The 21,287-nt window shown below is 38.5% G+C and overlaps 4 protein-coding genes across 7 annotated transcripts in view; 3 read left to right on the top strand and 1 right to left on the bottom strand.

Annotated features, from left to right (window-relative positions):
- col27a1b (collagen, type XXVII, alpha 1b) overlaps positions 1–4,072 on the top strand; it is a 62,650-nt gene extending 58,578 nt beyond the window's left edge. For both annotated transcript variants that reach the window (XM_079477268.1, XM_079477267.1), the window contains 8 exons: positions 27–44; positions 165–200; positions 423–449; positions 565–630; positions 719–887; positions 1,083–1,192; positions 1,389–1,607; positions 1,890–4,072. In XM_079477268.1, the coding sequence (XP_079333394.1) occupies positions 27–44; positions 165–200; positions 423–449; positions 565–630; positions 719–887; positions 1,083–1,192; positions 1,389–1,607; positions 1,890–2,036 (792 nt within the window). In that variant the 3' untranslated portion in view covers positions 2,037–4,072. The remainder of the gene's footprint in view (positions 1–26; positions 45–164; positions 201–422; positions 450–564; positions 631–718; positions 888–1,082; positions 1,193–1,388; positions 1,608–1,889) is intronic.
- A 273-nt stretch (positions 4,073–4,345) lies between these two features.
- Positions 4,346–7,470, bottom strand: cfap157 (cilia and flagella associated protein 157; the record flags this gene model as incomplete). Its single annotated transcript, XM_079449983.1, has 8 exons — positions 7,196–7,470; positions 6,549–6,820; positions 6,064–6,217; positions 5,442–5,709; positions 5,202–5,332; positions 4,821–4,971; positions 4,612–4,747; positions 4,346–4,488 (listed from the first exon to the last, which is right to left on the bottom strand). Exons 1-8 carry the CDS (start codon positions 7,345–7,347, stop codon positions 4,346–4,348), a joined length of 1,407 nt encoding a protein of 468 aa, XP_079306109.1. The 5' UTR covers positions 7,348–7,470.
- Positions 6,911–13,991, top strand: sh2d3cb (SH2 domain containing 3Cb). 3 transcript variants are annotated; one of them, XM_079477287.1, is made up of 11 exons: positions 6,911–7,091; positions 9,321–9,360; positions 9,940–10,068; positions 10,251–10,681; positions 11,472–11,548; positions 11,640–12,091; positions 12,360–12,475; positions 12,554–12,725; positions 12,820–12,931; positions 13,015–13,224; positions 13,436–13,991. In XM_079477287.1, exons 2-11 carry the CDS (start codon positions 9,334–9,336, stop codon positions 13,597–13,599), a joined length of 1,890 nt encoding a protein of 629 aa, XP_079333413.1. In that variant the 5' UTR covers positions 6,911–7,091; positions 9,321–9,333; the 3' UTR covers positions 13,600–13,991. The 3 variants fall into 3 exon arrangements, with proteins under 3 accessions (XP_079333413.1, XP_079333412.1, XP_079333411.1); XM_079477286.1 differs by lacking the exon at positions 6,911–7,091 and adding an exon at positions 7,643–8,155; XM_079477285.1 differs by lacking the exon at positions 6,911–7,091 and adding an exon at positions 7,996–8,577.
- Positions 13,992–14,494: 503 nt separating this feature from the next.
- Positions 14,495–19,344, top strand: tor2a (torsin family 2, member A). Its single transcript, XM_079475894.1, has 5 exons — positions 14,495–14,697; positions 15,273–15,538; positions 15,714–15,889; positions 16,006–16,133; positions 16,264–19,344. The coding sequence occupies exons 1-5, from the start codon at positions 14,544–14,546 to the stop codon at positions 16,506–16,508; spliced, it is 969 nt and encodes a 322-aa protein (XP_079332020.1). The 5' UTR covers positions 14,495–14,543; the 3' UTR covers positions 16,509–19,344.
- Positions 19,345–21,287: the final 1,943 nt, after the last annotated feature.

Below are 21,287 nucleotides of genomic sequence, written 5' to 3'. Positions count from 1 at the left end.
TGTGTCGTTTTCCTTTTCATAAACAGGGTGCTCAGGGACCGAGGGTGAGTTTCCCCAAAGTCCTTCAACTTTTTACCAACTTGATCAACTTTAGAGTTATTTTATTCCTTTTTTACATTTAGAAAAATAAAGTGTTATAACATGTTCTCTTCACCATTCATTAGGGACTTCCAGGTCCTCGCGGACCACCTGGACCTCCAGTAAGTGCATTTTAACAGCCACAATGTGCATGTACATTACATTTATGAATTTTACCCAAAGCGACTTAAAGTGCACTTCAAGATATATGCTTTTATTATGATGGGTGTTCCCTGGGAATCGAACCAATGATGTTTGTGTTGCTGACGCAAAGCTCTACCAAATGAGTTTACAGGAATGTCAGAATGTTCATGTTTATTTTCTGCATTCTCATTGGTTTATAGGGTCCTTCTGGTGTATCTCTTGCTCGTGTAAGTGTACGATTTTGGTGTATTGTATTCCAATTTGCAAGGTCACAATATAAATGTTCTTGTTAAATGTTTTGAAGTGCTTTCATGTGAAGTATCTCTGTTTATATACATTTAGGAAAACGAGGCGCTTGGTGCTGCTTTACATTTTTTGGTTGATTCCCGCTCCGCATTTAGGTCTGAGGTATGGTGTCAAAATCCTCTCTCTGTTAGTCACAGACAATGTTTTGAATTATTACAAGTTAAAGGCTTTGTTTTATTCCAATCCACAGTTTTATCAAGACACGGACCTTCCAATGCTGGACCAGGGAGCCGAGATCCTTAAGACCCTGCACTACCTCAGTACCCTCCTCCACAGCATCAAAAACCCGCTGGGAACGCAGGAGAATCCGGCCAGGATGTGTCGAGATCTGTTCGATTGCGAGCAAAGGTTGAATGACGGTGAGAGCGCTTGTGCAGTACGGTACATTTTCCTGAGATATTCTATTTGTGCCGTGCCAGTCACTGAAGCTGAATTATTTGATAACTGCCATTGGATAATATACAGATTTTCTCATGTACAATAGCTGTTTTTTGTCCTAATTAAGATCTAAAGTCTGTACGGAATCGCTGATTTTACTTTTGTCTTTTCTTAAGGTTCTTATTGGATCGATCCTAATCTGGGCTGTTCCTCTGATAATATTGAGGTGACCTGTAACTTCACCGGTGGAGGACAGACCTGTCTTAAATCTGTAGCTGTTTCCAAGGTCTTTAAAGTTGACAAATGACCATAGAAATGTATTATACTTAATCTAAATGTTATTTTTAAAATAATCAACGAAGAAATGGGCTGATTCAACGTGGGCCCTACAAAACTGCCTTTTGTTTATAAACTACTGGAATCTAAATGCAAAATAATTGGATGCAATTTCTAACTCATTGATTATACTCTTTATTTTTTAGTTGAAGGTGGGCGTGAGTCTGATCCAGATGAACTTCATTCATCTCCTGAGCTCTGAAGCCGTACAGATGATCACCATACACTGCCTGAACGTCCCTGTTTGGGCATCAGAGGACTCCAACATCCCCTCCTCCAGTGCAGTGTATTTTAAAGCCTGGAACGGACAGATCATCGAGTCGGGGGGCTTCATCGAGCCCGAGACGATAAATGATGAGTGTTGGGTATGCATAAAATGTTTCTTTATATACTGTAAATTGCCACTATATAGCAACTGGATGTTTACTGCATGTACAATTCAGTTCTAAATTATCCCGTTTGCTTTTAATATTGCTCCCACGCGTACATCAAATGTGTGGTCAAATATACATTTCGTAAAAAGTTTTATGTTACGAAATGAAAATCCCAATATTATTACAAAATGTGATAAGCGGCTAATGTAGAAATCATTTATGGAGAGCTTCAATTAAGGATTCCGAAAAAACGAATCCTCTTTGTCGTCTCAGATCACAGATGGCCGATGGCATCAGACGCAGTTTGTTTTCCGGACGCAGGACCCGAACCTGCTGCCCATTGTGGAGGTCTACAACCTGCCCGGCACTAAACCCGGCTCACATTACCACCTGGAGGTGGGACCGGTGTGCTTTTTATAACAAAGCGACCATGGAATCCCTAAATACACCTTCAACTTGATTTATGGGAATTACAGAGGCACTCTTTATGCGGGCCCATGACATTCTCAAGCCTAGACTGCAGACGTTATACATGAGAAATCTGGTTCTGCTTTGGAGAAAACAAGACTCCTGCTAGCGGCTCTGGTTGACAGATGCTCTGTTCCTTTTTATTAAAAAACAAGTTCTGGATGTTTGTTTGGATGTACTTATAAAACGTTTTGGAGACTGTTAGCAGTCTTAATTTATTCATATAGGTTTTTTCTTGTTCCCCTGATTCATGTGGGGAAACTAAACGGAACAATGAAGAGGTTTATATGTGTCAAAGTACATGTTTTATATGTTATACATGATCATGTGTATTTATACGTGTACATGGGTGCAAATGTACATTTTCTGTGCAATAGAGAATGAAAAGTTGTTTTTAAGAATAATCTTTCATTTGGCTGTCACATGTAAGTTTTAGGTTTGAAACAAGAAACATACTTCACCCAAGTACAGTATGTGAACACAAATGCTTGATTTGTACCCAAAGGTGTTGTGTACTTTCTCAACATTACCACAAAGAGGCGCTATTTTCCAGGTTATAGACTGTAATAGCAGAGCAGCATTTAAAAGGGGATCTTGCTGAGCCTTTATGACAAGCCCCCTGAATCATTATACTTTCTGTTTAATGATGCATATGTTAAGGAAACGTTATCTCCCTGTTAAGGTTATGCATACTTGCGTAAAGTATGTTTCTTGCCTTAGTCATTCAACACAATTCAGGTTCATTGCAGTGTGTATAGAGTTTAGATTGACACAGAAACCCAAAATTTGACGCATAAACCAGCATACGATTTACCATCCAGCTCAGATTAATGGAGGTGGATCCACACTTGAAAAAGAACATGTTTTCATCTACCTCCCATATTGCATTTCTGGAACAATGTTACAGAAATGGGTTCATGTTTAACTCTTGGTGGTTGGATTTCATTTAAAACTGTTTTAGATAGTTTTATCCATTCGATCTGTAGATTGTAGAATGTTAAGTGCCTTTTGCACTTTTGAAAGGGAATATTTTCTAAACTGACAAAAAGTAATTTTTGCAGCCAAACATCCTAAATGATCCCAAGCCTTGTTTGTACAAATCTTGTCATTATAGCATATAGGGTGTTGACAGATATTTGCAAAAGGCAATGTTGCAAAAACAATTTATCACTCAATAAGACGTAACTTACCCTTCATCACAGTTTTATTGTACAATTCCATCAAGTACAGTACAATGGAAAAAGATACATTAGGTATATTAAAGCCCTATGTGACTGCAGATGTTCAACATGCTCTGGTTTGTCACAATGGCTCTGTAAAGCCGTGGTTTGAAATATGACAAACCTTGTGCAGATGTTGTTTGAAATGAGGACGCTAAAGCGTTCACTTCTTTTGTTTGTCATAAGCAGCGGCTTTGATGTCATGCCAATCTAAACATTTCACTAGCTAAAGTTATGTGTGGAATTGTTTCTGTTCAATTTTCAGGATCCATCTTACCTTGCCAAAAGAGATTTGTTAAATATTTCTGTTTCTGTGTGTACATTTTAGGTCTTTATTGTCATGTATGTTTTTTTATTTCTGAGCAGCATGTTGGATTAAGAAATCTGTGAATATTCTATTGAATATTGTTGGTTAAATTACCTCCATTTCTCAGCATAAACCAAAGAACTGTCATTTGTTTTATCAGTTATAAACTGATTCAACAGAGCTTTTATTATGAGGGCTTACTAAAGAATTATTTGGCGATGTACATCTCTCATTTACCTCTGAATAAACAATGAATGATTGAAAATGTAAAATCAGTTGAAAGTAAATCTGTAATGTGACTTTATAGGGGGTATATTTTACAACAAAAGAAAGGCGGTGTTAAGAAAGACAATCCTGCGCTTTCTTTGTATGTCTTCTATTATAACATACAACTTTTTAACATTTGGCACCTATGAACAGCATTCAAGAAATCTCGAAAAATGAGATTGACATGTTTGTCAGTCTGTATTTAATGCTATGATGTAATACTGCCATCTAGTGGCAAGATATACTCACACTTTCTTTTATGGGGAACTGTAACCTTATGAAAGAAATTTTTCTCAAATAACCACTAGGAGACGATTATTCTTTTTTTCGCTCACTCATCTCCTAAAGATATAAGAGTGCGGTCAAATGATTAATCTATGACCGTAAATCTCTTCCCTCCTTTCATGTATCTACATCATAAACAATGTAATAAAACAATACATTTAATATGTAATACGGATGAACACTTATTTGTGTAGATTGTCGTGGACACACTTGGAGAGATGTCCTATCTTGGATGAGGTGCTGTGTCTTTTCCGAGGGACCAATCCCAGATCTCCAGTCTTGAAGTGAGAAAGATGACTGTTGGATTTCTGCACGTGGAGTTCACCTGCTCTGTAGCTGAAAATACAGAACATTACATGAGTCAGGTGACCTTACAAGCACAACATTATTTAAATAAGTACAAACTAGACATACTTTTGAATGTTTTGAGATTTTGAAGTTTGGTCGCCGCATGGCATAAATTCAACAAGAGCCGGACCTTCTCCAACGGCTGCCGCCGTGTCCAGCACAGCCAAGAGCTTCTCCACCATCTGATTTCTTCGGATGATAACCTGAACCTCGGAGTCCTCGTTTTCAGGGACCTCCTGTAACCAAAATAAAGCTTGTTTTTTCCTGTCGTGTCAATAAATGATAACAACAGTTTATTTTGTCTGTTACCCTCAGGGCCTCTTTTAAAGCTACGGCTGCTTCCCGAAGAAGCGTATTGAGCTGTCCACGCAGTCTCCTCTCCTCCTCGAGATCTTTTTTCTGTCTCTTCACGTCAGCTTTGGTTTGTTGAAGCTCTTCTGTACGTGATGCATGATTCTGTCTGTAAGTATAGCAAAGTTTATTATTATATGCTTTAACCATATACGTTAACACACGTTTTCCGTCCTCTTTGAATTGAATAATGAACAATATGATATTTTTGTCAAGTTAAATGATGCAAAGAGGCACATGATGAAGAAAATCTTGAGCCACAAATGAGTAATTGTCTCCAATAAAAATGAGGGAAAATTCAAATTCATGAACACAGATGTGATTTAATGTCAGTCTAACCTCATGACCTGGAGATCTGTGCTGACCATGGAGTGTTCGTCCAGAAGCTTTTTGTGCGCCGTGTGAAGTTTGCTGTATTTTTCCAGTTCAGTCTGCATTTGCTTGCACTTTTCTGTTAACTTTTGAACCACCTTTCCGCAATTGAAATAGAGTTCTGTTTCAGGATTTTATTGGGCGATAAAACAATTGATGATGAGTACACAAAAGGTCACAAAGGTCACTGTGAATAAAACAGATAACCTTCTGATTTGTGACATTCTTCCTGGTTATCTCGTGCAGTAGCGGTTCCACCGTTTCATTTTCTATCTTGAGTTGCTTTTCTCTGACCTTCAGAGCATCATTCTCCTTCAGCAGTTCTTTGGTCTTGTCAGAGAGATGCTTGAGTTGGGCTGTCACAGACAGATTCTCCTGCAAGGCCCTCTTCGTCGTCTCCGGCATCTTCTGATCCGACTCCCGTCGGAATTCTTCTGCCACAGCAGCCACGTGTTCCAGCATTTCTTTCTTTAGCCTGTATAAAAGCAAAAGTCCTTCTTTTCAAAACACAATCTCTAAAGACTAACTAGCATAATGGCTGTTTTATACGGCTGATTTTTTTCTGTGCAAGATCTCTTTCACAAATCGAGTCTATGGATGGCGTTTTGAATGTCTATACATGTCTTTTGAATTGAGTACTATATACCAAGCAACAGATCCACTTTGTTTATGAAGTAAATGCCTCTTTGTAGAGTTCTTCTTTACATTGCAGTCATTCAATGCCAGATGGATGGACAATCGATCTTGTGATTATCATAGCGTCTAAAAAGTGCACATCACATATCAATTTGATCATAAGTGTCAAGTTATGTTCAAGAACTCAGCTCACCTGTCATTATCTAGCACAGCTTTTTTCTCCAGGTCATAGATTTCGGTCTGGTGTTCCTCTTTTTGCTTTTGAAGTTGCTCTTCCAAAGCCCTGCGTTCAGCCATGAGCTTTTCTTTCTGCACAGAAAACTCCTCCAAAGACGCCAGTTTACCAGCTGGACACCAAGAGGAACATATAAGAGTTAGAAATCTGGGAAACATGATGAAAGCATGGCGAAGACATTTAATACTTTATAGAGCATGAAAAAAGGGTCATCTTTTAGAATTATAACTAAGATTCATTCACAAATTGCACTTTATTATTACAGTAATGGCAAAAAATGTTTGGAAATCTAAAACCTTAAAATAATTCGAAGACAAAACAAGCATCAAAATCGCTAAAACAACTAGAATCAAAATATTTCTTGGTGTTTGGTTAGATCCACTGATTTGATTGATGGATGAAAAAATACTGTATTTCAGTTGTGATAAATCAGAAGCTTGTACCGAGGGCCATGTTCTCATATGTGAATTTGTCTTTATTTTCCTGAAGTTCACGTCTAAGCAGGCTCAGCTTTAACTCAAAGGACTCCCGCTCAGCCTCTTGAGCCTGCTGGTGTTTTGATAATGTCTCTGCCAGATCAACCACTTCGCCGTCTTTTTTAGCCACTCTGCGTTTAAGATAGAGAACTATGTCTTTCTTCTCTTTCTCTACGGCATCAATCTTCAGGTGCAAGTCTTTGGCTTGAACCTCCAGTTGGTCACATTTATGCTGATATCTGCAAGAAAAGATACAGTCACTGTTCAATGAATTAAAGGGCAAGTGCTTCCTGTTGACACACCTAAGTATGTTACCTGGTTAATCATTTACAGTCAAATATGATCCATAGTTTCACTTTAGTTTACTCAAGGACACGAACACATGGCATGGAATCGTTTAACAGTACATTAAATTGTGTTCCGATTATGTGTTTATAATCTTACATCTCACCAAATTCAGATTAGAAGATACTGAAATTTCAATCACAGTCCGATCTGCCTCACATGTAGGTGAGTATCTCTTTATATATGTTTTATTCTCTGATAAGCAAACTTTTCACACAAAACAAATAACATCGTCAATGGTCGTGATATCCATCATGAGCATCTCTCACCTTTCCAGTCTCTCCTCCAAATCTCGTATTTGAGCTCGAAAAAACGTTTTATCGCTCTCTTGTAACTCTTCGGCGTTCTTCCTCTCAGATGCCGTGTTTTCCTTTTTAAGTGATTTATCGTCGCTCTTTTTTCCATTCTTTTTGGGAGGCATTGAACTTTAAGTTCCGTCTTCACTACAAAACCCAAGTAAAATAACTTTCGTGTTCTTGTTGCCATGGAGATGTGTGCGCAGAGACGCGCGCCTGGAAAGGGAAGAAACGTCCAACAGAGCTGCGCAGATTGATCGAGGAATGGCGTCAAGGTACCGCGAGAACGAATTCGAAAACACAGCAACGTACGGATCTCGAATCCTTCTCGCGACATTCTGACGTCATGCGCGGCGTTTAATCGGCGATGCGCGAATCCTGCAGTCAAATATTGCGCAAAGCTGTTAAGACATTTCACAGGAGTTTTACTTCAGTTTTCGATCAAACTAAGTTGCAACACTGAATAATTCTGTGCATTTCAACGCTTGTGATTTCCCGTAGGCTTTGGTCATTTTCGTTTATTTTTTGTCTTAAGAATCAAACGGAGTTTTATAATCGGCTTGGAAACCGTAGAAGACACGGGAATTGTGCTCCATCTGCTGTGAAGTGCGCCACTATGTAACTTGCGCAAGAAAAGTGACACCATGGACATCTGCGAACTTATATAAATCGTAATAAGTACGATGGAGACCTTTCAACCCGATAAAGCTGGTGAGTTTGGGGCGGAGAGGAGAGATGTATAAAGAAACGACGTCATCGCGAGACACTGTCACATTGTAGCTCGGAACAATAGACGCGCTGGGAGACAACAGTAGAGAAAACACAAGACAGGCATCTGAGAGGTCTCTCTCATAGTATCTGACATTTCAGTCGATCCCAAACGGCTTACAAACATGGGGTTTAAACGGATTCTGACGTGATCTGGGACATAAGGTGAGATATTGTAAATTAATTGTGAATATTGCGCGAACTAGAAATGATACGTACAAAAGCGACGCTTTAATGCAAAGTTATATGACGGTGCGTTCCCTGGGATTCGAACCCACAGCATTTATTGAGCTACAGGTTGCTACAACATAGGATGCCGGTTGCTTTGTTATTTTCATCCTCATAAGTCTGTTTAGAGTGATTCATGGTGTTTGTTTGCGGCTGTCTGGTAGAGAGAGAGGTTCGAGGAGGCGAGTCTTCTCGTTATGTAACTTTGCTTTTGTGTTTTGCGCTCTGCTCTCGAGTTCATTGCGCTTGAGGAAACGCATCATAACCGAAACGCATCGAGCAGGCTTGTTATTCTTCACCCTGTACTGACTGGACATGAAGTGTATGTAGAAAAGAATGACTTTGAGGATCCATACATGGTAGGAGGATGTTTTAAGTGTTTGTATGGTTGTTTCACAGTCATACGCACGTGTTGTAGAGTTTCAGAACCTTATATTTAAATATATTTATTTAGAATACTATAGTTTACTATAGTTAATACTACAGAATACTGTGGTTTACATTAAGCTTAGTCACTAGTACAGTATACTTAATAAATAAAGTTAGTAAATAATAAAGTATAGTGCAGTTTTGTTCATTTGGGTATGGTTTTGGTATTACATATTATTTTGGACCTGGGGGGTCTTGTGATGTTTTTTGTTACTGTTGTGAGGGTGTACAGAAATATTTAGGAAAAATGTAAGAACGTAAATATTCTATAGAATATAAATATGTTAAGAAGAAGAAGAATTCGCAATGGATTGCATTATTGGGTTACATGCTTGAGTGTGAACGGCATGCGCTCAGGAATGTGTTATTTTGGTTTTTCACACGTTTAAGCCAGAAGGCTGTGTCCCGTACAGAGCGTTAAATATTTGATTGTGAAACCAAAGGGAAGAAGTGTTGTAATCTCTGAGATATTCAGCCTGTCTGGCATGGGCTGTTACTGGGAGTTGTTAAACGTGTGTTATTTTGCACTAATACACAAAGCGGTCAATGGCACATATTGTATTCATCTGCAGATTTGTTAGAATCAAGTACAAGTCTTTGCTTATCAACACACTGACTGTATAAACATAAAAAGCACACCTGTCTAATTTGACATTTTTTTGTGCTTTTACAGTCATCCAGATCCCATGGAAAACAGCAGTGTTTATGTAAAGGTAAGTTAGCCCTTTATCTATAAACTATGAAAACCTCCCAGGGTTGTTCAGATCACGGCCATTCTTTTATGCATTTCGCTTATAGGGGTTGCTTGTGACAATTCTTTACAAAGTCACAAAAGAAATCGGAGCGCTTAGCCATTGAACCGTCGTTGAATTAAGATGGGTGACACAAAGGGCTTGGACCGATGGAATGGTTGAGGACAAACTTTGTTGCAGTCAACCAACCGGTGCCAAATGTTGCAACAACTGAACATTAGCGCCACTGGTAGTTCTCTGTTAGCCTCTATAATTAAAGCAGCCCTTTTCAGTTCTATCGCCATCTGTCTTTCTAAACAATACGGGACAACAGTCAAGACATTTTCCCATAATCCAAGCTCACTTTTATTGCTCTAAACATCCAAACGCTCAAGCACTGGAGTCTCCCTAGAGATGGTTGTTGCAATGCTATATTGCTCTTTTTAAAGCTGTAAAACAATGATGTCTCCTTAACAACAGAAGTGAGTCACGGTTCAGAAGAAGCGTTGCTTTTCGCAAGATGGTTCTCATGAATGCTCGACATTATTTTCCCTCCTTTAGTTTTCTCGAGAGACGTGCCAGCTGAGTTCCCCTTCGGAGAAACTGAAGAAGGAATTGGAGGAAGAGTTGAAACTGAGCGGCGGTATCTTATCTAGTCATGCCTGGTACCATGGTCGTATACCTTGGGAGGTGAGGAGACCATTTATTCATGTCTTTCTTTTGGAGCTAAAGCTAAACTAATTATTTCGTTATTTTAGTCTTTGTGAAATGCTTGTCTCTTCCTATTTTAATGCGTCTTTCTTCATCTCAAATAATATACTTGATAATGAAATTATCAAAATAGATTGATGACCTTGCATTGCCCCACACAGGTGTCTGAGTCTCTTGTGCAACAGGATGGAGAATTTCTTGTCCGTGACTCCCTCACAAGCATCGGAGACTACGTCTTAACCTGCTGCTGGAACCAGAAAGCTCTCCATTTCCTCATCAGCAAAGCTCTGCTCAGATCTCACGACGGATACAGTCGAACGCAGTACACTCTGGAAGGGGAAACATTTGATTCGGTGCCGGCGTTAGCTCAGTCCTATGTTGTAAATCCAAGGCCTCTGACAAAGCAGAGTGGCGCCTATGTGTACTCGCCAGTTAACAGGACACTTCCACTGAGATATCTCGAGGCCATGTTTGGGTTGCCAAGTGTTGAGAACAGTCTGGTTAACTCGCCCTCCAGGAGGGGAAGCCAGAAGATGAGGGAAAGTGTAACTGTGACAGAAGCTTTGGACATTGAGCTGATACATCCACAGAGGTGAACCTTGGTCATTTACATATTTCATCATAAATGTTTGTTTGTGTTAAAGGTGAAGTGTGTAACTATTGGTTAACCCAGTATTAAAAAAACTATTTGATAGCACTAATGTTTTGTGATAGCTTACTTTATAATATATTTCACATTTCAGTCTTTCTGCTGGCTTGAAGCTGAACAGTGATAGCTATAATATCTACTTTAATAGTAGATAATAATCTAGATTTTAATTGTCTTAAATGTTTCATGTAGTAATATAATTTGCATGGCATTTGACTACTTACTTGACTGACAAAACAGCAATGTTTTGATGCTAGTATTTTTGATGGCTTAGAGTTTAAAAACACATATGATATATGAAATATTACAACTTTTATTCTTTCTTTTGGAAATGAAGTTGAACAGTAATTTATCTTTTTAATTTCATTATTTTATTATCTGGGAATGCTCGATTCTAATTTGTCAATTGGCACTTTAAAAATCTTGCTTAAATGTTTAACGTAATAAAAAAAATCAAATCAGTATTTTGAATTCGATAACTTATATGGCTTAAAAAACAGAGCAATGTTTTTTGATGTTATGTTTATGTTTTTCTTATAGTTTATTAAAATATTAATATTATTTAAAATATTACACATAATAATAATAATATCATTCTGGAGGTGTGATTTAAAAGAACGATCGTATTGTACTTAATTTATCTTATATTTAATATATATATATATAAATTAATAAATTAATATTGTATAAATAAATATTGTGATTTTAATAAAATATATTTTATATTATACAGCGATGTGGTGAGGAGTTTTGACGGCACTTTAGAGCAGCATCTTGCAGTTTCCTCATCTCCAACTTTAATGAATTCATGTAAGCATAATAATTTTTCCATAAAATTAAAAAATATGTTTAATCTATGAACGGTTCATAAGTGTAATTGTCATTTTGCTTTTATTTACAGTGGCCAGGCGACGACGTAGCCCATCAGAAAACAGAAAGTTTGTAATAGTCCCTTCCTCACCTGTTCTGCAGATGTCCAGTGACATCAGACTTTCTTCATCTCCTCCTGAGGACACTCTTATCTATTTGGAACCAACACTACATCTTCTATCCACAATGACATATCAAAACATTAACAGAGACTATGTTGATCCTCAAACTGATCCAGGAACAGTCCACGTGGCTACAGAGCTTCCGTCTCTAGAACAAGAGATACAGGAGTATGAAGATGATTATCTTGTGCCCTTCACCATGGAAACAGTTTCCTGTTTCAGAGCGAGTACATACCAGACGCCGCTGCTGCCCGCTGAAAATAAACCTTTAGAGACCCGACTACTTAAAAGAGTAAAGGATGTACTGTGTGATATGGATGTTAAGTCAATGGCAATGCATATCACCAAAGATGACTGCAAGGTATGAATTTAGCTTGTCTTTTCATGCATATCATCGTTGACTCGTGTCATTCCAAACTTATATAATATATTATATAAACCTATTGACCCCCTTTGACTTCCATTGTATGTACATAAACCACTGAGAACATTTCTCAATATCTTCTTTTAGATGCTTCACAAACATGTTTGGAATGACCTGAGAGTCAGAAAAAGATGGCAGAATATTTACTTTGGGTGATGTTTCCCTTTATAAATATAGAGATTTAACCATAAACTGTCTTTTTTAGGTTGCTCGTATCCTGGATATGCCTGATGACATGATGAAAAGCATGGGAGTGAGTTCAGGTATGGAGCTACTCACCCTCCCACATGGACATCAGCTCCGTCAAGACCTGCTCGAAAGGTTTGTAACCCCCAAAATACTTCTTTTGAGATGACATGAGCACGAAATCGAACTAAATCATTATTTATCTCCCGTCAGGTATCACACCATGTCCATCATGTTGGCTGTACAAGTGCTGGGATGCACTGGAAGTGCAAATGAGAGAGCTGCCTTACTGCATAAAATCATCTCTCTAGCTTCTGAACTCAAGAGCAACCTCAGGAACATGTTTGGTTTTGCCGTAGTTATGAAATGTTTGGAAATCCCACAGGTATGGTGGAATCGTGCCTACCTCCAAAAAACAGATGACGCGCATATGTTCAATAGTAATATGTTCTTATCAAAAAAACAATTTTGCTCTTCAGATTACTCGTTTGAAAGACACATGGGCGGTTTTGCGACAGAAATACACAGAAAGTGCTGTTCTTTATGAGAAAACACTTAGACCCTCAATGAGGTCGATGAATGATGGAGAAGGTATTCCTTCACACTTCCGTCTGTGATACAGTGTTCAAATACTGAGGTTTAAAAAGTGACATGCATTTCAAACTGTCTTGCAGATATAAGTGTAGCTGCTGAGACGACGCTGTTTCCCCACGTACTCCCTCTGCTGTTTCTTCTTGAGAAGACGGATGTGACTCTTGAGGAGTCAGAGTCATGGGAAAGTCTTGACACTGGAGTGGCCATGATCTTGAGCCATCTGGATACGGCACGTACCATTGCACGCAATGGGAGGATCTTCAGTGCTAATGCACAGGCCAAAATGCAGGGTAATAGCTTTTTAGCCTAAACAATTCCTATGGTTTGACATTTTCAGGTATTTTTACAAGACTTGCATTTATAAAGATCTTATAGGATGTTAGATTATAGTTTCAAAAGCCTTAAAGCTTTCAGGCAGACTAGATGGCACGGAACAACCATTTGCTCCAAAGAGTCCATTTAGTATACCGAGCTGCTTAGTCATGACTTTTCTACGTGCAGGATTTACGGAGGAAGCAGATGTTTGGGAGGTGTTCCACACCGAGTTTCAGATGCGTCTGCTGTGGGGAAGCCGAGGTGTGGAAAGAAATAAAGATGAACGTTTTGCAAAGTTTGATGAAGTGCTAACAGCTCTTTCTAACAGATTAGAGCTTTCCGCAACATGACATATTAGATAAGAATATATGTCTGAATGGGATGTTTGTCTGCAACTGTACCTAAACTCATTTTGCAGTTTGAACTTATTTGATTTTCAATGTTTTTGTTTTATATGTTCAATGCATACTTACATTTTGAAGAGAGTTTAACTATTATCTTTGTAATATTGTAGCTATTGACCCTGACATATGTATTCAATTGCACTTTTATTGGTTTATAATCAATGAACAAATAGTGGGTAATGTTTACTCATGGGAACAATTTCTTAAATGTTAATATTTTATGCACAAACGTACACATATCTTTTAAAAATCAATTCAGAGTTTGATATTTTGCTCTAGATTTTCTACTACATATGTCATAGATTGAAGATTTAACAATAAAAATGTTTATTTGTGTGTCATAACATCCTGTAGTCTGTTTTCTGTGAATCTGACTATAAAGGTCCCAGCCAAACTAGTCCCATGGCCTAGTATTACACAAACATGTCCAGGTCACATTCCACCCTAAAAACAAAAGACCGAAACAAATGACATTTTTATGATTACAATGTAGACTTCATTGGTTTAAATTTAGTATTGACTTTATATGATAAAGCCTGAACTTTGATCCCAGTTGCCACATCGTATTCAAGTAAGTTTTGTGTCATAACAATATCTATACACACATTGTTGTTCCCATTATATTATATCATTTTCTACTTAATCACCGGAGAGATGTCTGTTGAATTTATACAGTTTGTCTTATGGTCATACTGGAACACAGTTGTTTATCTGTATGATTATTATATTAATTAACTGCTGATATAATACTAGTCGTAGCCACATTCTATACTTATCTAGCAGCAAAATTAAACAATATTTTTGTATGTATTTTAATAACAATATTATTGTTACTGTCGCCCCCTCTAGCGGTTGAGTCTTGTAGCTGCGCTTCCGCCGTCCAACTCATCATGGGGCTGTGCTCTGAAGGATTTACGTTAGCTACCGTGATATTTACACTTCTTTTAATTTATTACACGTCTTTAACTGCCGGTTTTGAGATGAAGTCTATTTATTGTTCAATATCTGACAGTTGCGATTGTGACTTCAAACCAGACATTAAAGGTAAGGCGTTATCGATGGCCACCTCAGCTTCAGCTAACATTAGCTTCTGTTCTCCTGACTTGTGGGGTCGTATCTATATGTCAAAGTTATTTGTGAATGTTTATTTAGGTTTTACTTTATCTGCGTTGTAGTCTTAATTTGCTCTACATAAAGTAAACATAGCGTGCCAAGTTTACCTTATATGAACTGATCAACGTCAAAAGGCATGCGACACAAGATTCTGCTTCGTCTTGCCATTGCTTTCTTCTGCTGCCATTTCTCCTCTTTGTTATTTTTTTTTTTGACTTTATAAACAAATCGTTCATTATATCTGTTTAATAAAGTCCACGGTGCAAATGAGAGCTGCGCATGCGCAGTGTCGCAGTTTAAGGCTAAAATACAATACAAGACTTTTGTCCAGATTTTCAGTCTGGACTTGTTGCAGAAAGTCTGTTCCAGTCTGCAGGTTTGATCAGTTAGTGTGTTTCTATCTGAAACGTTCAAGTCTGCAAGCGTATGATGTCTAGTTGTAGTGTATTCAAGCCATAAGATACAGTAAGTTGCCATTCAGCCCATCTGCACATCTTTTATTGCAGGTTTAGAGTGGGACCTTTATAAAAACCTTTATGGTCAACATATGGCTCAGGACATTGTCTCAGAAGCAGTGGTGCGCTGTTTACAGAATGAAAACCCGGACAGACCGCTGGTTCTGTCCTTTCATGGAGCATCTGGGACGGGGAAGAGTCTGGTCAGCTCTATGGTTGGTCGACATATCTATGGAACGGCTATGGGCAGTCCATACATCCATCAGTATGTTCCCACATTACACTTTCCTTCAGCTGACCGGGTCCAACAATACAGGGTACATTTAGTTTTTAATCACCACACTTCACAAAAAAAGCCTTGCATGGAATTATTGACATAAATAGCGGCAGTACGATGTTCTACACATTTAGGTCAAAAATAAGGGTGTTGACTGCCGTATTTATATTGTATATTTACCAGCTCTTTATTTCTAACTTTGTTTTTTTGTGCAGTCGGATCTAAAACAGTGGGTGGAGAGAAACCTAACAGCTTGCGCTCGCTCCATCTTTATCTTCGATGAGATGGAGAAGATGCCTCCGGGAGTGATTGACGTTTTAGAACCGCATTTAGGTCCCTTTCATGTACTTTTTCAGACAAACTACCGCAAGGCGATTTATATCTTCATAAGGTAATTCTGAATGACTTCATGGATTGATATGTTGTTTATATGCTTATTATGGACCGCTACAAACAGACCATTATGACTCCACGGTGCTCTTGATAAGGGTTTGTTTGATATTTCAGCACTGTAGGTCAGGAAATTATTAACAAATTTGCGCTGGAAAGCCGACAAGCTGGAAGAGATCGAGAGGAAATTCGTCCTGAGGAGCTGGAGGAGGTTTTAGCCGATGCTGTGTACAACGCCAGGAACAGTAAGTGTTGCGGGACTTAACAATACTGTTGCCACAATGTGCTAGCAGTTCTTCCCCTAGTACTTAACAAATGTGGCACAATTTTCATCTCCCAAATTAGTCTAATTTGTCAATTTACTTTGTTTCCCAGGTGGGTTCTACCAATCCAGAATAGTTACAGAGAAACTTATTACTCGTTTCGTGCCTTTTCTTCCCTTGCGGCGACGCCACGTCGAGCGCTGCGCACAGCGAGAGCTCTGCCAGCGCGGGGAGTGTCATCGCGTAGACGTGGCATCGTCTGTTGGGGGCGCCATGAATTACATGCCACAGGACAGCCCATACTTCTCCAGCACGGGCTGCAAATTAGTGCCAGCTAAAGTGAACCTGTTTCTTTGAGGACCCGAAGGAATAAGATAACAAGACTTTAGGATTTTATCAACAAGCAATAAACAAAAGCCTTTTGGGTAATTGCTACAGAGATGAGACAACCTGAATTGTGGATTTGGGGCGATTCTGTCAGTTGGTATGTCATGTGGGTGAGTTCCGATGAAGAGAAATGAAAAAGATTTCGCCAAATTACTTTTCCTCTGGTTCTTAATTACGCAAAAAGCTGATTTCACATCGCTAAGCTACGGAAACATACTCAGGCAAAACATTGACTTTTTTATTGCTGTTATGAATCAAGTGCTGTTTTGTAATTATGTTATTAGGCGATGTTTGTCAAATAATGAAACTGGGAATATAAACAAGTGTTAAACAAGTACTGTATTTCACATGCCAGCCACAGGGTGGCAACAGTGCCTACTCTTAAGCAAGGGTTTTGTTTTTCTTTAATATTTTGTTTTTAAATTATATGTGTGTACATTATTTATAATAGCTTTTTCATTTAGTATTTAAACAACCGGCTACCTAAAATTTTTTATGAGGTACCACTTCAAGATAACAAATCTATTGTCTGTCCATATATAATTTGAATTAACTGAAATTGTTTTAATTAATATGTTTTTTATTCAATTAATTGAAGTCGCTAAAGGAAAATCACAATTTGCAAACTGAGTTAAACTCGAACTATAGGTTCAACCAAATAACCATCAGTCATCAAACCTTTTAAAGTACGTCACTTTGTGGTCACTGGTTTGATCATGAAGTGCATGAATATTAAGGGAATATGACTCGTATCCAAATTTAGTGTTGTTATTGTTTACATTGTACGATTTTACACATTTCTTTTAAAATAGTTTTCAATATGGTGTAAATAAATCATTGTTTTGATGCAGCTTTTTTATTTTTATTAAATGATCATCAGTTGATGGATGAATCAGTTTGTCAAAATGTTTATATATTTGATTAATTATGAATTTAAAGGAAACTAAAATCAAGTTTATTCTTTTTTACATTTGTAGTTGTTCATCCGCAAAACCGTTTGAATATCATAAGCACTGAGCTGTTGCTCTTTCTCTATTTCCATTTCTCGCCCCTTACTGTGTGAACATGTAAGACTGTGCAACGTGTACTGAATGGTACAAAGACCTCCTACTATCTTAAGAATCTGACAAACTCAAACTATATAGACCCATTAGTTAATCACTGCTGTGGTTGTCCCTCCTCTCGCCAAAGGATATGAAATGTTTCTCAGCAGGAACTGTTGGCAGGTGTTAGGTGGTCTGTTGAAGGTTCACAAGACTGTGAGGTGGACATTAAGCTGTTCAATTTTAGTGGATAATCTCTTAAAGCCAGTCCCGTCCCGCCATTTCACCTTCATACAAAGCACTATACCCACTTTGATGACTTCATCTTCTAAATCTCTGTATATCAGGAGGAAGTGTAGGGAAAATTCTCGCTCGCTTTAGGTGGCGTCAAAGGACAGGACCGTTACAAAAAAGCAACCAGATAATGCCGGACTGACCTCCTCCCATCGCCGGACCCCTGCCCCTTAGGTTGACCCCAATGCTCCCGTTCACACGCTCCGCGAAGCGGCTGCCCTTGGCTGGCCACTAGCCCCTTCATTCAAACACCTCTCCATTCTGTCCCAAATCAGGTTTAAAAAGGCACATCATCACCCCCACCGGTCCTCTCTGGCCTGGCCACAATGGCCCCCAACCCCCTTCAACATCTGTGAGCTTCTCTCTGTCTACTCATTTTCTCACTAACCACCCCATTATTGGCTGGCTTTCACTTGTAAATGTGGCCAGCCACAGTGCTGATGAGGCTTTGATCCGCATGGCCAGGGTCAGACTGAAGTTAGCGCTGACTGAGGGGTGGGACGGAGGATGCGGCAGGCCTTGTGTGGGCCAGAAATGAAAAACAATCAGAGAATGTCCTTTTGAGGTGCATTCAGCTGAGACGCTTTGGCCAAAGCAACTTTTGCTACTTTCTGGCCATGCTCCAGTAATTTGATGGAATTTTGTGCGGTTACGCATACAGAGAGGAATATGACTCAATTGTGAACTTGTTGTCTTATGTTCATTTTAATTTATCAGAAACACTTTTATGTACTTCTGAAAGATTGTTACACTTCACAGGAGTCAACATTTCAGCCCTTGTGAGTTTTATTTTTAGACTGTTTGTCTCTTCATCCCTTTTCTCTCTCAAACAATGGGTTGGTTACTTCAGTTATGGGGTCTCCGGGACAACAGGTGAACAAAGGGCGAGAGAAGGGGGGAATGTCGGGAGAGGGGTGCAGGGGGCATTAGGGATGCCCTTGGCCTCCGTGTGGTCAGTGGGGGACATGGGCCTCTGGAGTATGTATTGGAAAATGTGTCAGAAATCTGTCCTTACTGGCAGGCAGAACATGATTGATAACGCTTTAACTTTCTGAGAATCCCAGCACTCAGAAAGGTCGACACCGTCGCATTCTCCCTCGGAATGATGTATGGTATCATTTGCTTCCACCTGATGATAAGTGCAAATTCCTATAACGCTGCAGTATTAGATTTTTATACCAACTTTGTATGTCTTTTTTTTCTAACTGGAGACATAAAAGCTTATGATGCATGGAGTGCACTCTCTGTGAAGCTTTGGTCTTTTAGGCAATCTTTAGTTTTATAAGCATTTGGTCAAATATTTGTAACGTTTAGCAGATGCGTATTTTATTACAGTATGTTCTTTGTTTTTTTCAACATCATGTGGTAAATACAGCTATCTATGACGTATCTTTAATCTTTATTATAAGTAAAAAATTGCTTTGCTAAAACCTTAGAAAATAAACACTTGTGTAGATATTTAAAAGCAGTTTAACTGCGTTTGATTTATTCATCGATTTTTAAGAGTTTTATTTATTTAAAAACAAGAAATTGAACCCTAATATAGGATCTCATATACTGTGATCTATGATGGTGACATTTTTTCTTATTTTTGCAAATAAGTGACACTGTATTCTTTAACGCTGTATTTACAAAGGCTTGCTTTTAAAAGATCAAAAGATCTGATTTGTGTGTAAAACTAATCTTATTTAATCCTATTGGATTACCACGACATTTCTTTGTTATCCTAAAGTCTGTATCGGACACCTCATACATCGAGCACAAATGCTAAGTCCTGTCAGCTCAATTTTAAAAGTGTAACCTAACAACATGATCACACAATAAATCAAATGTATATACATATTTATAAATCTAATATACAATTTAGAAATTGAATGTAGTAGCCTACTTTGAAACGCAATATATTTTTTTAACAAATGCATGATTTCACATTTTCTTTAGCACAGAAATGATTTAATTATACAAGTAAAATATCAATAGTAAATACTTGTGGGTCTGCATTTTACTCAAATGGCGGATCGACCACACAAGTTTGTTGCTGCATTTTTCTGCGCGTTTCATTTTTTAAAATAGGCAAAACAAATGAAAAAAAGAGCTTTATCTATCTGAAAGCAACCTCTTAACAGTAAAAAAACCCACAACAAATCATTAGAAATTCCTTTCTTAGTTCAGCACACAATTTTAATGCAATGTTGATAAATACAAGTCAAATATAATGGTTAAAAATTGCATATACATTTTAAACAATCTACTTTAAAATAAGAAAGTTAAATGATCATTTCAAATATAAAATCGAGATGACCAGCAGTGGTGACGCGTGGGAACCTCCAGCAACAGATGTCCATGCACAATTCTCGACTTATCTCTTGACATTTAACAAGAATTGCGTTTGGACAATCAAGTGCTCGGGCTCAGATTTTCACAAACAGCAAAACTGTGCGAACACGTCCTGCATCCAGACGATTGGGGATCCATGCGCTTGTCCGTCCTCGTGTGTATTTAGAGAGGGTAAAGGCCTTGAAACCACATATAAGATTGGACACATTGTTGGCTTTCCATAAATCAGCACACCGATCTGCGATCAAATAACCACATTTATGCACTTTTCGTTAACGAGATATAATATCAGGAATTAATTTCGATAACGAAATAAATGTCGAAACCTTCTGAATGCCTTCTGCCTGCACACGACGTGTGGTGTTGCTTTTTCTATTTGAATCTCACCGAAATCAATATCATTTCCACAAACGTATTTTAACGCATTCGTTTGATGGTTGTTTTAATGGAAAAATTAAACCAGAATCAAATGCTTAAAACATGATTTAATCTGTTACGGTGTAATAAAAATGACCTGTCGCAATTGACTACAACCTGTTCTCATCTTCAAAAAGAAATAAGTAATCGGTCTGAATTTGCAGTGTAGATCTCAGTGAAGATTGTGCTGCACCATCACGAGGCACTTTCTTCACAAGACACCGATGCTAGTGCCATTCGCTCGGCGGTTCGCCATTTCTGCACCTGTGAGATGCTCAGTTTGCACATCAAGTATGTAAGACCAAAAAATGACCCCAGAAAATCCTGATGTGCGTCAAAATCCTCAAGGCGTCGTTCCCGCTTTACTCTCCGCTCTCCAACTTCATTTGGCGATAGCGCTCTGCCTGACCAATGCGCACAATAAAACGCAGAAGGCATAAAGTTCTTCGGCGCATTTAAAATACGACGCGTGACCCTCAAAGTCCACGTTTGCGAGGATGGAAACAGGACACGAAATCCTATATCGGTCCAGGAGAACTCAAGCCAAAAGACTGTGCTGAATGGGGACCACAACCGACTGCGAGCATCCTTTCTGTCCGAAGGATGCAGAGGCTCCTGTGACAATTGCGCAGCTTCCTAAATAAACGGCGAGGGCGCG

The sequence above is a fragment of the Barbatula barbatula genome, assembly GCF_947034865.1.
Source record: "Barbatula barbatula genome assembly, chromosome: 2".
NCBI lineage: Eukaryota > Metazoa > Chordata > Actinopteri > Cypriniformes > Nemacheilidae > Barbatula > Barbatula barbatula.
This window is presented reverse-complemented; position numbering and strand designations above follow the sequence as displayed.